This window comes from Cydia amplana, chromosome 10 (assembly GCF_948474715.1).
Source record: "Cydia amplana chromosome 10, ilCydAmpl1.1, whole genome shotgun sequence".
Lineage (NCBI taxonomy): Eukaryota > Metazoa > Arthropoda > Insecta > Lepidoptera > Tortricidae > Cydia > Cydia amplana.
In genome coordinates, this window is record NC_086078.1 from 9,862,655 (window position 1) to 9,876,347 (window position 13,693).

Sequence of the window (13,693 nt, forward strand, 5' to 3'; positions counted from 1 at the left end):
TATTTTCAAATAAACAACAAGTCAATTTCAGATTAATAAGAAACTTACTTCACTCGCAAGTAGATATAAAACAACTGCACTGTCTTGATGCGTGGAGGCCACTACCTCTGGATACCAAATTGGTCATCCTTAGAGCATTAGAATAATGAATAATTAATTAACGTGTACCTATTGTTACTTCCCAATTTAGAAACATTTTTGTGCAGGTATTATGTATGTACTAAGAGACAGTCGCCATCAGATATATCGGAGCGGCCAGTGTTTACAAATATCTGAACAAAGCCCCATTATCAAGAAGTTAAAGTGTATGGTAATAATATATTGCAGATCACCTTGGCTGCTCCGATATATCTGACAGTGAATATTGATATTGAATCAAAAACTCGGGCTAACCATCAGTGGGCCTTTATATCTTTGTAATAAGGTACCTTTTGAAATGATTAGTTGTGTTGACGATGGTAAATCGTCTGAAGATTGTCTAAATTGTATGCACTCGGTGCTCGGGTGCGACTATTATGTCCGGACCCATGTCGTGCTCAGAGAGTGCCCATGCTTTTGCATGATTCATTTTAATTTTTGAAATACATTGAAAACTTTATGGGTCTAAGTCATAGTAAAACCTATGATTATACTTTTGCTGACAGGCTTTTCTTCCCCAAGGTCACGAAGATTGGTGTGCTTCTCTGTAATCCTAATCATTTTTCATCTTTATCGACATTGACAGATGGCGATCGAAAATCGGAAAAGTGAAATTCGAAGAGGTTTAATCTACAATAAGTAATAACGCTCAACTTGCTTTGAAGCAATGTAGACATTGCAGACGGCACGAATTTCGATATTAAAAGCTTTCATTTATAGGAAAATTATTATTTAATTCACATCACATAGGTACGTCATAGTCTACTTCCTTTTTGCCAGGAACACCTAAAGTACCGTATACATCCTGTTTATCATGTTATCTTAATTTTGTTAGGACAGTGAATGTTTGTGTGGTTAGAAATAATCAAAAATAATAATATATAGGTACTATTAAGCAATTTTAATTCTATTGTCTAGGCAAGAAGCTTTAAAATTGAAGTGTCAGTTGTTTTAAACTATGCTCATTGTAAATGCAATGCCGATACAGATACTACAATTATCTACTGTTTACAGGTATTCTATAAATTACTATATGGTTCCATGAAATATCTAAGTGTTTTTTCTGTGTTAGTTTTTATGTGTAGGTACTTATGCGTATTAATCATGTTAGACACTGAATTTAATTGCAATACTACCTACATAAGTTTAGCTAGTCTAACACATCGATAAAAGTGATAACTTCACTTAATTTCGGAAAGAAGTATTGGATTCGTTGTAGCAGTTATAAGCAGTCTTTGTTTTATCTCGTATTCCTTTGTAGGGCACGTACGATTTGATTATTGTTTACTCATAGCAGGGCATGGAATATTGAACCGTACTAGCATAGTAAATAGTGTTGAAACTTGAATGGCTTATATCATTTAATGTGATGCTTATATTACAAAGTCAATTTCATTTTTGTTCGACGCTTTATCGGATTTATTGGGTTGATCACATACACTATCATAATACGCAATATTCCTTACAAATCTCAGACTTAACAGGTACTAATTAAGAAAGCGTTGTCGAAGAGCGTCATAATGTCACCACAAATAAGTGGGCACGATGTAATTTGGTAAATTTTTGGTTGACTGGTAGAGAATGCCTCCTGGCATTAAGTCCGCCTTTTGTACTTTTCATGTATTGTGCTATTGCACTAGTGCCTTGACAATAGGGGCGTGTTCAGAAATTTTGGAGCGCCCTGGCTAGAGATGGGTCGTGGGTATTTACCCAATTTACCCACCCAAGTAAATACCCGGTAAATACCCATCTACCCGGTATTTACCCGTATCTACCCAACTGGACGGGTAGATTCATTTCTTATTGCACATGTCGAGTTGTGTTAAAGTGGAGATATAAACCGAGTTAATGGTTGTAATTAATGTGTGTCATTTAAAATGAAAAGGTTTAGTGAAACCTGCAGTTGTAACTAAGTATTTTTTAGTATCTACACTTTTGATAAATATTAAAAAAAACCGTCATAAGAGTATTTTTTTAGATTTTAGTAAATTATCATACTTATACGTTGATAATACACATTCGAACTTCAATCGGCGGGGGGTTTGGTTGGGGGGAGGGGGGTAAAAGTGAACTTTTTCATATTTCTTGGAATCTGTCATTAATATCGAAAAGTGTTGTATGTACAAACTAAACTAGACAGAATTTCCTACAAAAAAGGTTATATACATTTTTGTCCTAAAACTAACTGTATTCGACTTAAGAGCTTCCCAAGTTGTGACACTGCACAATGTTTTTTTCTTATCATTCATAAGTAGTCTTTATTTTCATCTTTCTAATGTATATTAAAAGCGTTATAAAACGTTTCCGGAAGCCAGGGAATGATTTTACACGATATTCATAATTTGAATCATATGTTAAAATCGAACTTCACCTCATAGCAACCTTTTCGTAATTAGTTTGAACATACATTTTATGAAACATTATAAAAAATTACTTAAATTAATCTTATTTATACTCACATACCATTAAACACATCAAATTTAGAAGAAAAACGAAAATACCCGCGTATTTACCCGCGGGTAGGTAAATATCGGGGGTTCTCTAGTACATAATTGTAAGACGCTCGAATAATAACTATGTAATTTGTATATCTTAATGTTGACATGTAATTGAATACTACCAATAAAATGAATATGAATATGAATATATACCGGGTAAATACCCGCTCTCGGATATTTACCCGGGTAGTTACCCATCTCTAGCCTTGGTCGCTTCAATATATCTGATGTCGACTGCACAAAAGCACCAACTTGCACCACAGATACCTGCAATTGTATGTAGCAGGGATGTTGCGAACATCCGCATCCGCGGAACTTCCGCATTATTTTCAACATCCGCATCCGCATAAAATCGAAGCGGAGCTTATGCGGATGCGGATGTCGAACAAGTCGGTACAGGAACGTCATAGCGGCGCCGCGTAAGTTAAGTGCTAGGTAATTTCGTCAGTAAGTACCTATATGTATAACGAAATCGTCTAGATCCAGAAAAGTTACTGTTTATTAAATATAACGCACCTATATTCTTGCTCAAATGTGAGCCCTTAAATATCCGCATCCGCGGATGTCAAAAAATCTGCATCTGCAACATCCCTGGTATGTAGTATATGGGTGGATCAACTATTTCTTGTTGTTATTCTGTCCGGTCAGCCAAGAGATAATAGTAGCTTAGTCTGTTAGAAGACATTGCCACCTTCTTCTGACACGGATCTTCTGATGACCCTCAATGGAAAAGGTTTATTAGTGTCACAAAAAAGCGTGTTTGGTGAATTTAAATGCCTAAAAATCAGGTTTTAAAGAGTGACTCAGGAGAACGTAACCATGGCAACGAGTGACAAGAAAAAGTTGATTCACCCATATGTGTGATTCTGTTGCAGGTGATCGTAATGACCTGCCAGATATTGAGTGACATGCTGACGCACCAGTACATACAAATCGAGGATATAAACCTGCTAATTTTCGACGAGTGCCACCACGCGGTCGACGACCATCCCATGAGGCTGGTCATGAAGCATTTTGAACATTGTCCTACGAGCAAACACCCTAGAGTCCTAGGTAAGATATCTTGGCCGCGTCACTTCAATGATAAAAAAACCGGACAAGTGCGAGTCGGGCTCGCCTACCGAGACTTCCGTACTTTTTAGTAGGTATTTGTGGGTTATTCCCACTAGTTACCACCAAGTTGTTACCAGTGGTAACTACTGGGAATTTTTTTCCCACCTTTTACCACTGGTAACTACTGGGAAAAATTATTCCCAGTAGTTACCACCAACTCGGTTTAGTGGTAACTACTGGGAATTTTTATTCCCAGTAGTTACCACCAAAATTATGTTATAGTTAAATACTAATAAAAACAGTATAAATAGTAAGAGTATAAATACAGAGTGATTCTGAATTACCTAATAAAATGACTTGAAAAATAATCTAAACGGATTATTAAATTTATTCTTACATATATCATAGTTTTTGTACTAGTACCGGTTAAACTGTTTCAATATTTTTGGTCACTTTTAAGGCAGTTTACTAAAACACTAATCGACTAACAATTATTTATTAAATCACTCAATATTAATACTGTTTTTATTAGTATTTAACTCTAACAAAGTTTTGGATTTTTTTTTCCCAGTAACTACTGGGAATTTTTTTTCCCAGTAGTTACCAGTGGTAAAAGGTGGGAAAAAAATTCCCAGTAGTTACCACTGGTAACAACTTGGTGGTAACTAGTGGGAATAAACCGTATTTGTTGTTAATATACAGGGTGCTTCCTGTAACAGGAGCAATAAATTAAACTAAAGGCTGTACTCCTCAAACTGACCAACATTTGTTCAGCAACTTTTAAAAATTATGAATCCTTTAGACTTCCTCTTTTTCATACAAAATAAATATTGCCTTCAATGTACGCTGACATCAGTGTGTTTGACGTTGCTTGTCACGCTTTAAACATAACAAAATTTGCAATACATTGCATCTTAGAATAAACTTTAAAGTGTAATAAAATTCAAAACATGAGTTATTTTCAAAAGTTGCTGAACAAATGTTGGTCAATTTGAGGAGTAGAGCCTACAGTTTAATTTATTGCTCCTGTTACATGAAGCACCCTGTATATGTGTATGTATGAAAATTTCAACTGATAGACAGACTTGGACAGGTTGACAGGTTGGACAGTGGAGTCTAAAGGGGCCCACAGTTTACCAGTTCGCCGGACGATATCAGCCTGTCAGTTGTTCGGAACTGTCACCTTTTGCGTTTAACTGACAGGCTGATATCGTTCGGCGAACTGGTAATCTGTGGGCCGCTAAGCCCCTTTAGTAAAAGGGACGGAACACTAAAAAGTGTATACTTTTTTCCTTGGCCAATAATAGCATCTCTTGATCTCTACAACTCCATGTGTACATATCTTTTTAGTAGTGTCCGACCGAAGGTTCGGTTTCGGCCAGTTTCGGCCAAAAAATCATGTTTCGGCCGTAGTTCCGGTCGGCCAAAAAACGGCCGAACCTTTCGGCCGGGCCGAAATTTACGCAATGGTACTTCGCTCTATGAAACTAAACTATGTGACAAAGAGCAAAAGTTGTGGAACAAGTAGGACAACAATATTACCTACCTACTGATTTATGTATACAGAAATTAATCGGTTTATTATGAAACACAATTCCACTAATGATGGGGCCACTGAACGGTCGACGCAGTCTTTAAGAGGCTGTCAATACCTAAAACGCGCACACTGTCTAATTGTATCGTAGTAAATGAGATAGCACTGTCGCATGTTACTGGGCCTGGGCAAGGGAATAATAAGAAAACTCATCATCTTCCTCGCGTCATCCCAGTATTTTGGCCACGGCTCATGGGAGCATAGGGTCCACTTGACAACTAATCCCAAGAATTGGCGTCGCCACTAGTTTTGACGAAAGCGACTGCCATCAGACTGACCTTCTAATCCAGAGGGTAAACTAAGCTTTATCGGGCTAGTCCGGCTTCCTCAATGGTAAATATTATCAAATGATTGTAGTGTTTGTACCTGCGACCTTTGGATTGAAACACGCACGCTCTTAGTGCTCTTACTCACCGCTAGACCACCAGCGCTCAAGGGAATAATAAGAAAACTATTGAAATAAAAATAAATGTGGATTATTTGTGTAATATTACTCGTTAGCGTTTTGACAAATTGATTTTAATTTCAGACACATAAGTCAAGAACCGTTTAATTAATGGTGATTTTAAAACCAATCTTTGCAATTATTTTCTATCGAGCCGATGTCGTTCAATCATGTATCTAGTGCGGCCACGGTCTTAAAATATAATAAATATTAACATAGGTATAAATATATTTTTTGCTTTACTAAATCAAATAGTTTTTCTTAAAAGGGGCTACCTGCGGTTTTCATCGATTTTTGACAAGTTTTGAATCGTATCTCCTACTTTTGCACTACAGATAGATTTTTATAAGACAAACGGCTATCGGTTCTTCAATCTTTATCTCCATTATTGTCTACCGGATTTCGAAAGAAATTGATAGGTACTATTTTATGATTTTTTTAAACACTGTCTAAAAGAACACTTTTTTCGTATCTAGATTGCTGTGAAGGATATTACTTATAGGAAATCTACATATTTGGGTCCGTCTTTGACGTGTCTTAAAACGTGTCTAGGGTTTTAATTTTAAACGAATTAACACAAAAGTTATGGCCAGAAAACCAGTAAATTGTTCAACTTTGATGCCAAATATCTCGAAGACAATGAACTTTTGAAGTAAATATGGAATACTACATTGCTTAAAGCCGTTGCTGTTAATATGATAAGCTACAAAAAACACAAGAAAACTAAGGGATTCAGATCGAAGGTCATTGGCGTGGCGGAGCCCCTTAAGTAATATCAATTTCAAGGACATTGGGTGTTGACAGCCCCTTAATATGAGTTTAAAAGCGGTTTTATGATATTTTTTCAACGATTTTAACAAGTCTTCAAAAGTTTCGGTTTCGGCTTCGGCCGAAACTAGAGCCAAAGCCGAACATTCGGTTTCGGCAAAAAAACATGTTTCGGTCGGACACTACTTTTTAGGCGTGGCTCTATTTAAATTCTTTGGCATATTGACAGTCCTACGGTTTGTTGGATTTTACCAAAGACCAACCTGCGGTATTTCCGGACCGATACGACCTTCAAAACTTCAAGAAAAGAGCGTACTCCCATCTCAAAGGCCGGCAACGCGCTTGCAACCCTTCTGGTGTTGCGGGTGTCCATGGGCGGCGGTAATCGCTTACCATCAGGTGATCCGTCTGCTCGTTTGCCTCCTATATCATAAAAAAAGACCATTTTGTAATTGTATTTGTTTTATGAGCATATTTATTTAATATATATAAATCGGGTCAATCACGTATTTTAAGTCGAAAACGCTCGACATGTTTCACTCCGTACCGAGGAGTGTCATCAGGAGCTTGCGTTAACGGTGACGGACCGGCGCAGACTGCGGGCCGCAGCTCTCCGCGCCCGATGACTCGGCATAACATGACTCGGATTAATATGTCTGTGCCTCATGTAAGTTTCGTTATTAAAAATATTTATTTAAATTTGCCTTGTAGGTCTGACAGCGACGTTATTAAACAGCAACGTGGCAATACCAAGCATTCAACAGTCTTTGAAAGATCTTGAGACCACTTTCCACGCGACTATCGCCACTGTCAATGAAATGGGGGAGGTATTGAAGTAAGTTTTTTTACTGGTTTACAATAATAGTATTTTATGCAACCGTTGTTTAATAGAGGTCAAAAAAGGCGAGTGGCGTGAGTAACAATTTGAGGCGAAGCCGAAAATTGTTAATAAAGACGCCACGAGTATTTTTTGACTCAGTTAAACAACGTTGCATACAATACTTTTTCTACGACCAAGCACTTACTTTTAAATAAAATTGTAAATTTAACAAATATTTTTAATTCAAGAAGTAGCAAAAATGGAGGGTACGGGCGGGAAAATAATGAATGAATGAAATTAAAAAAAAAACATGTCTATGGTTCACTTATTTGTCAGAGATGACATTTAAAATAAGGTTGGCAACACTGTATTTCATTCAATATTTTTTAAGTGGTCATTACACGAAGTATCGTAAAATCGCCAAAAAGATACTGCGTGTATGCACAAATTCTTTTTTGGGGAATAGACTAAAGACTTTTCTTGACAACTATAAGGTAGGGTTTTAAAGGTGTGTGCACGACCCTTTAAATGACAAATAAAAGTACGGGAGTAGAAAAAAATAGTTAAATAAATGCAATAACCTAACCGAACATGGTAAATTCATCAATGTCCAATTTAACTACGTGACTACACGACATGTAACTATGTATTTAAATTATCAAGAGACAATAGACCCCGACCACGCTTAGTTTGCACTACTTGGCAGTGACAATACATACATATCTCACAGGAACGTCATAGAAACAGTTGGAATGAAATCATAGTGGGATCCGATTCCAGTACACTTTGCTAAATTGTTTAATGTTATAGCTACTCTACGAATCCCAACGAGGTTGTGGAGTTCTACGAGACGCCGCAAGTGACGCCAGGGGCCGCGAAAGCCATGGACATATTAAGGGTGCTGATAGACTACGTATTGTCCGTCCAGCTGCCACAAACGAACCTTACGCCAGAGATCAAACTCAAAAAGTACCAGCAGGATATCACGACTGATCCTAAAAAGGTGGGTGTCGAGTAGTTTTATCAATTAATTATCAAACATCAATTCATCAGCTAAGAGGTGAATGGCGCCTGGCGTATATGGCGTAGTGGCCTACGAAAGTTTACATTTTCACTCGTCACTATTAGTTCTCCGCCCCATACTTGGCAAATAACCAATAGCAGCCCATTACTGTACAAGTGTACATAGGCCTCTTAAATGGCTTCCCTGATTGAACCAAAACTCTATGTGGTTATTATGTAAAAATGAGTAATACTTATCTATCTACATATATGGTGACGTCACAGACTACACAGATACCGCATTATGAAGCGTTTACAAAGAGCACGAGATCGCTACACGTAGGCTCAATTATACTACGTTTTGATCAGTACAACTGAGTTGTACAGCCCAATATCAACCTTCGTGCGTTCTGACAAGGTTCACGATGAATGACGCGCACACGATAGGCGTGCCCTTCAAATGGTTAACATAGACTTTTGGTTTCAGATAATAAAAGCAGTAAAGAACATGATTTCTTCAATGATGATGTTTATAAAAGACCTCGGCGTATACGGCGGGTCTTTAAGCATCACCTCATACATAATTCTCCTGGAGCGGCTGAAGCGGAAGTCTCTAAGCAAAGAGCAGGAGTTGTTATATGAATTTGTCATCACACATTTGACCAAGTGAGTGTAGCTTTTATTTGTGTGTTTCAAGAGACGTTAAGATAAAGTAAACGTAAACGAAATTACGATTTTCGTGGTAAGGCTCTGTGTTCCGCAACTTTTCTTCCGTACCGCTGTCACAAATTAACTCACATTTATAGACGGGGTCTATCGCGAAATTGATTAAAGTGAAAACTTCTTTAGCGGCGCTGGGCACTTTTTGAGGTGGGGAAAAATGATAAACTCGAGACAGCGTAAAGGCGATCACGTGACCGTAAGGCGATCACGTGACCGTAAGGTTTAGATGGCCATTCATTTAGATTGCATTTAAATCAATAAATAAAAACTCAATAACATTACATGAAAAAGGTTCTAATCATTTACGGGCTGAAATACGAGGATCTCACAGTTACATTCTAACTTTATATCACTTAAATATAATTCAATAAAGCTACATCTTGATGAAATCGCTAATAAAAGTGAACTCTAGTACTGGTGAATAAAACTCAAAATATCATGACCAAATATATTTAGATGCGAGGTCTGCAAGGTAACTTTACAATTTCTATTAGAATTTTAAACAATTAACGCTACAATTTTAAGCTCACTGGCCAGCAATTTCGGAACTAAAGTTTTTCAATAGAAAGGAGGATGGGTCAATTATACATAGTGCTGCAGACATTTTGGACTAGTCATTGAGTTTTCACTTCTGTCGGCACTCCCGGAGTGCAACTCGTTGTTTTTTTTTATTACCTTTATTTTGTTAACATGTGTTCAAAACGCGAAGGTTTTAAATATTATATAGCTGTCACAAAGTTTGTGATTATGAGCTAAAATAGGGAGGGGGCATGAACTGTACGGGGCAGTAACCGCTTATAGGCGTGAAGTGTCAATGTAAAGTTTAAGTTTTCGATGTAGGTCACAAAGTGATGATAGTATACCTTCCAATGCACACGTTCCTTATAGGATTGAAGGGTCAAGGAGGCCGAATGCCGATTTAACTATTATTGGTGCATGTGAGCCATTGTGAGGTGAGATGCACTGCGGGTCGCGTCGGGGCCATATCATAACAAGATAATATAACATTAACAAATTAATAAGTCAGAATCGGCTTCAATTTTAAGACTGCTTTTTCTTTTACAGAGCTAGAATGGTATTATTGCTGTCTATGTCAAAAGAAGAGGGGTATGAGAAAATCATCAAACATTCTTCAGATCAGATTATACAGCTGCTAAATGTATTAAAAGAGTTCAACCCCGATTTATATAACAGGCCTGGAGGTAAAATATCCGCATCATACATGTAAAAAAACTTAATTTCTGGTTATACATAATGTATTTCATCCAAGAGTGCTCTCGAAGCAGTTATGGCCTGTATCAAAAGTTACAATGTTCCCATGTTCTTAACTTTAGGGAACAGAAAAGACAGATTAGAACCTAAATCTGTGTATAACCCGTCCATTTTCTGTTGAAAATTCAGATGAAAAAGTCCTTAATGTTCTTGAATGGAAGCATAAGAACCCTTCTGTGATGGAAAGCCACACATTTTGTAACCTTAAGAAAAATTGAATATACCTAAGAAAAACAGTCGGACATTTGAGGTAGATAGTGAGACATATTTATAGGTGAACCAGGATCTATTGAGGGTGCGCCATGTTGCGGAATTTCACTGGAACTAATTTTTTCATACTACACTGAATTGTCACCCTATACATGAGAATAACAGAATTGAAGCGCTGGTGGCCTAGCGGTAAGAGCATGCGACTTGCAATCCGGAGGTCGCGGGTTCAACCCCTGGCTCGTACCAATGAGTTTTTCGGAACTTATGTACGAAATATAATTTGATATTTACCAGTCGCTTTTCGGTGAAGGAAAACATCGTGAGGAAACCGGACTAATCCCAACAAGGGCCTAGTTTACCCTCTGGGTTGGAAGGTCAGATGGCAGTCGCTTTCGTAAAAACTAGTGCCCACGCCAATTACTGGGATTAGTTGCCAAGCGGACCCCAGGCTCCCATGAGCCGTGGCAAAAATGCCGGGAAACGCGAGGAAGATGAAGACATGAGAATAACAGCGCCCTCTTGACAATTATCATATATTACTGGTCAGGCTATACTGTATGAGACAGAAGAAAAGAGTTTTTAGTAAGTATGCATTTTTACCAATTTTCAGTTATAAGAAGAACAAACAAATCGAACGAGCCCCTCTCAGGAATCATCTTCACACAACAGCGATTCACCGCCAAAATCCTATACAACCTCCTCAAGGATGTGAAGGAAGCAAATCCGGAGGAGTTCAGCTTCCTAAGACACGATTTCTTGGTCGGTTTCAACATCGACCCGTATAAGAGCACTAGGGAACAAGCTTATGTCAAGAAGGCTAGTCACAAGGCGTTGCTCATGTTTCGGAATAAGTAAGTTTTTCTTAATGTTTCTTCAGCGCTGTCTGTCGAACATCAAATATGTACAGTCGATGTCAACGATATTATTGGACATTCTTACATAGATTGACTAAGTCCCACAGTAAGCTCAAGAAGGCTTGTGTTATGGGTATACTCAGACAACGATATGTAGAATATCAAATATCTGTGCTCATCACGATATGCTTAACATTTTCGCCTTATTACCTACAGTAAGGTGTAAAAGTGTAATCATATCTTTGAAGTCGACTGTACCACAGACGCCGCACGTATCTTACCAAAAGTTAGAATTTGATCATTTGTTTTGACGTAGCATCTGACACAGCACGGCTTTCAGTATATGACGTAGTGGCGTATAATGGGTTATATTATAACCAGACGTCACACGCACCATATGAAACGTTAGAACTTGATCGTCATTTGACTTCGTAGCGTTTGGAGGGCGGTTTTCAGTCGAAACACTGACAATCCAACCTCTAGACTGAGCTTAGGCCAATTCTTTCATGAAACCGATGCTGCCAATAATACGGGGGGGGGACGGGGGACGAGGTGAGCGAATCCCGTGCCGTGATTGGTCCGTTCAAAGACACGGACCAATCACGGCACGGGATTGACTCGAAGATGGAGTAACGCTACCGTTTGTGTGGCAGAGGGGGTAGCGCGACTATGCTATGTCTAGAGGTTGGATTGTCTGTGAGTCGAAATGATATGACGTTTTTAGCGTTCAATGGGTTATAAACAGAGCTCGGCGGGGGTGAGCGATTTACCTTATAATTTGACAAGTCTTTATACGTCATATTATAAGGAGCGTCGTATTAATAGCTCACCCCCGCCGAGCGCTGGTTATAAATAGACACCGCACGTAGCATATCAAAACCTAGAATTTGATTGTTAACTCATTCATCATTTGATGACTTTTAAGCGTTTGGGGCACGGCTTTCAGTCGTCGTGATATGACGCTTTTCGCTTCAGTGGATTATAAAGATGCGGTATATTATTTTGTTCTCTTGCTAAACGAAACTGTGATAATCTCTTATTTTATACCAATTCTGTTTCAGGGAACTCAACTGTTTGATAGCAACGAGTGTAATCGAGGAGGGTGTGGACATTCCCCAGTGCCTGTTGGTACTCCGTTTCGATGCGCCATTGGAATATCGCTCTTATGTCCAAAGCAAAGGTATACAGATGATTATCAATTTATTTAGTAACTTGTCTATGTTTAAGCCCCATTTAGACGGTTCAACTTGCATGCAATAATCGATACATTGCTACTACAAAGTACAATGAATTTAGTCGATCGATCAAATACCGCAATGTAACAAAAAACGCATGCAAGTTCTCGAACGGTCTAAATGGGGCGTTACTGTCAACTTGTTGAGTTTACAGATATCTAAACACACATGAAAAGGGTCACTTTGTACAATTTTTTTTAAAGTGATAACTTTTGCATGTAGTTGCATCAAATTTTCAGGTCGAGCAAGGAGTGCAGATTCCAGCTTCGTTTTATTAGTGAACTCTAGCGATCGAGAGAAATTTATGAATAAATACCATAGCTTCATACAAACTGAGAAATACATTCAAAAGGTATTGTAATTTAGCATAGCCCTGCACTTTACAGAGTACATAATGATTTATTTTTTGCTTGTGATTGGATCAGTCTAGCCATGGACACACCCTTTACTACACTACACTTTATATTCTACCATCGCCACAGGGCGGACACGCCATACATGAAAAATCATTTGCGTTTATATGTGTGCGCGGCACGTCTGTACACGAGTAATAGGGATGATGACACATGTTGAATTTTATAACACAAAATCTAGTAAAATAGATAGCAAACGAGCTATTTATCACAATAATGTGGATATTAAAATAAAATATTGAAAAATTACAAAATTACAGGACCTGAAAGTTTCAAAATTTAAGTTTTTTTTAACTTCCAAAAACGATAAAAGTAAGGGTACCATTCGATTCCTTACATTTCATCCAAAAAAATATTGTATAGCAACTATATACATAAACGCAATATTTCACCGACAAAACCGCATTTTCTTGTTTTGTCCATACTACAAGATGGGCGATGACGTCACGGCCTCTGGCCGTTTTGTATAGGGCGTTTCGCGAGTGAAGTGCGACTGTCGGACTTTGACTACAATTTCTGACTTTTGTGTTACTTTAATGCAATGGGTCCCATATAGACATTTGATCCTAAAAACAAACCCGATCGATAGATACCATAAAAAAAAATTAGTCATGTAGCCTATTGTAGTATGTGTGGGTAAGTCGCTGTACTGAGAGGACGCCAGAAGT

The 13,693-nt window shown here is 38.0% G+C and overlaps 2 protein-coding genes across 2 annotated transcripts in view; one reads left to right on the forward strand and one right to left on the reverse strand.

Annotated features, from left to right (window-relative positions):
• Positions 1-13,693, reverse strand: part of LOC134651374 (uncharacterized) — a 222,060-nt gene that overhangs the window by 76,056 nt on the left and 132,311 nt on the right. The gene's annotated exons all lie outside the window — the stretch shown is intronic.
• The window catches only part of LOC134651467 (endoribonuclease Dicer), an 84,771-nt gene that overhangs the window by 2,825 nt on the left and 68,253 nt on the right, over positions 1-13,693 (forward strand). The window contains exons 4-11 of the mRNA XM_063506579.1: positions 3,512-3,689; positions 7,208-7,331; positions 8,127-8,319; positions 8,806-8,984; positions 10,107-10,243; positions 11,134-11,374; positions 12,439-12,557; positions 12,852-12,964. Of these exons, the coding sequence (XP_063362649.1) occupies positions 3,512-3,689; positions 7,208-7,331; positions 8,127-8,319; positions 8,806-8,984; positions 10,107-10,243; positions 11,134-11,374; positions 12,439-12,557; positions 12,852-12,964 (1,284 nt within the window). The remainder of the gene's footprint in view (positions 1-3,511; positions 3,690-7,207; positions 7,332-8,126; positions 8,320-8,805; positions 8,985-10,106; positions 10,244-11,133; positions 11,375-12,438; positions 12,558-12,851; positions 12,965-13,693) is intronic.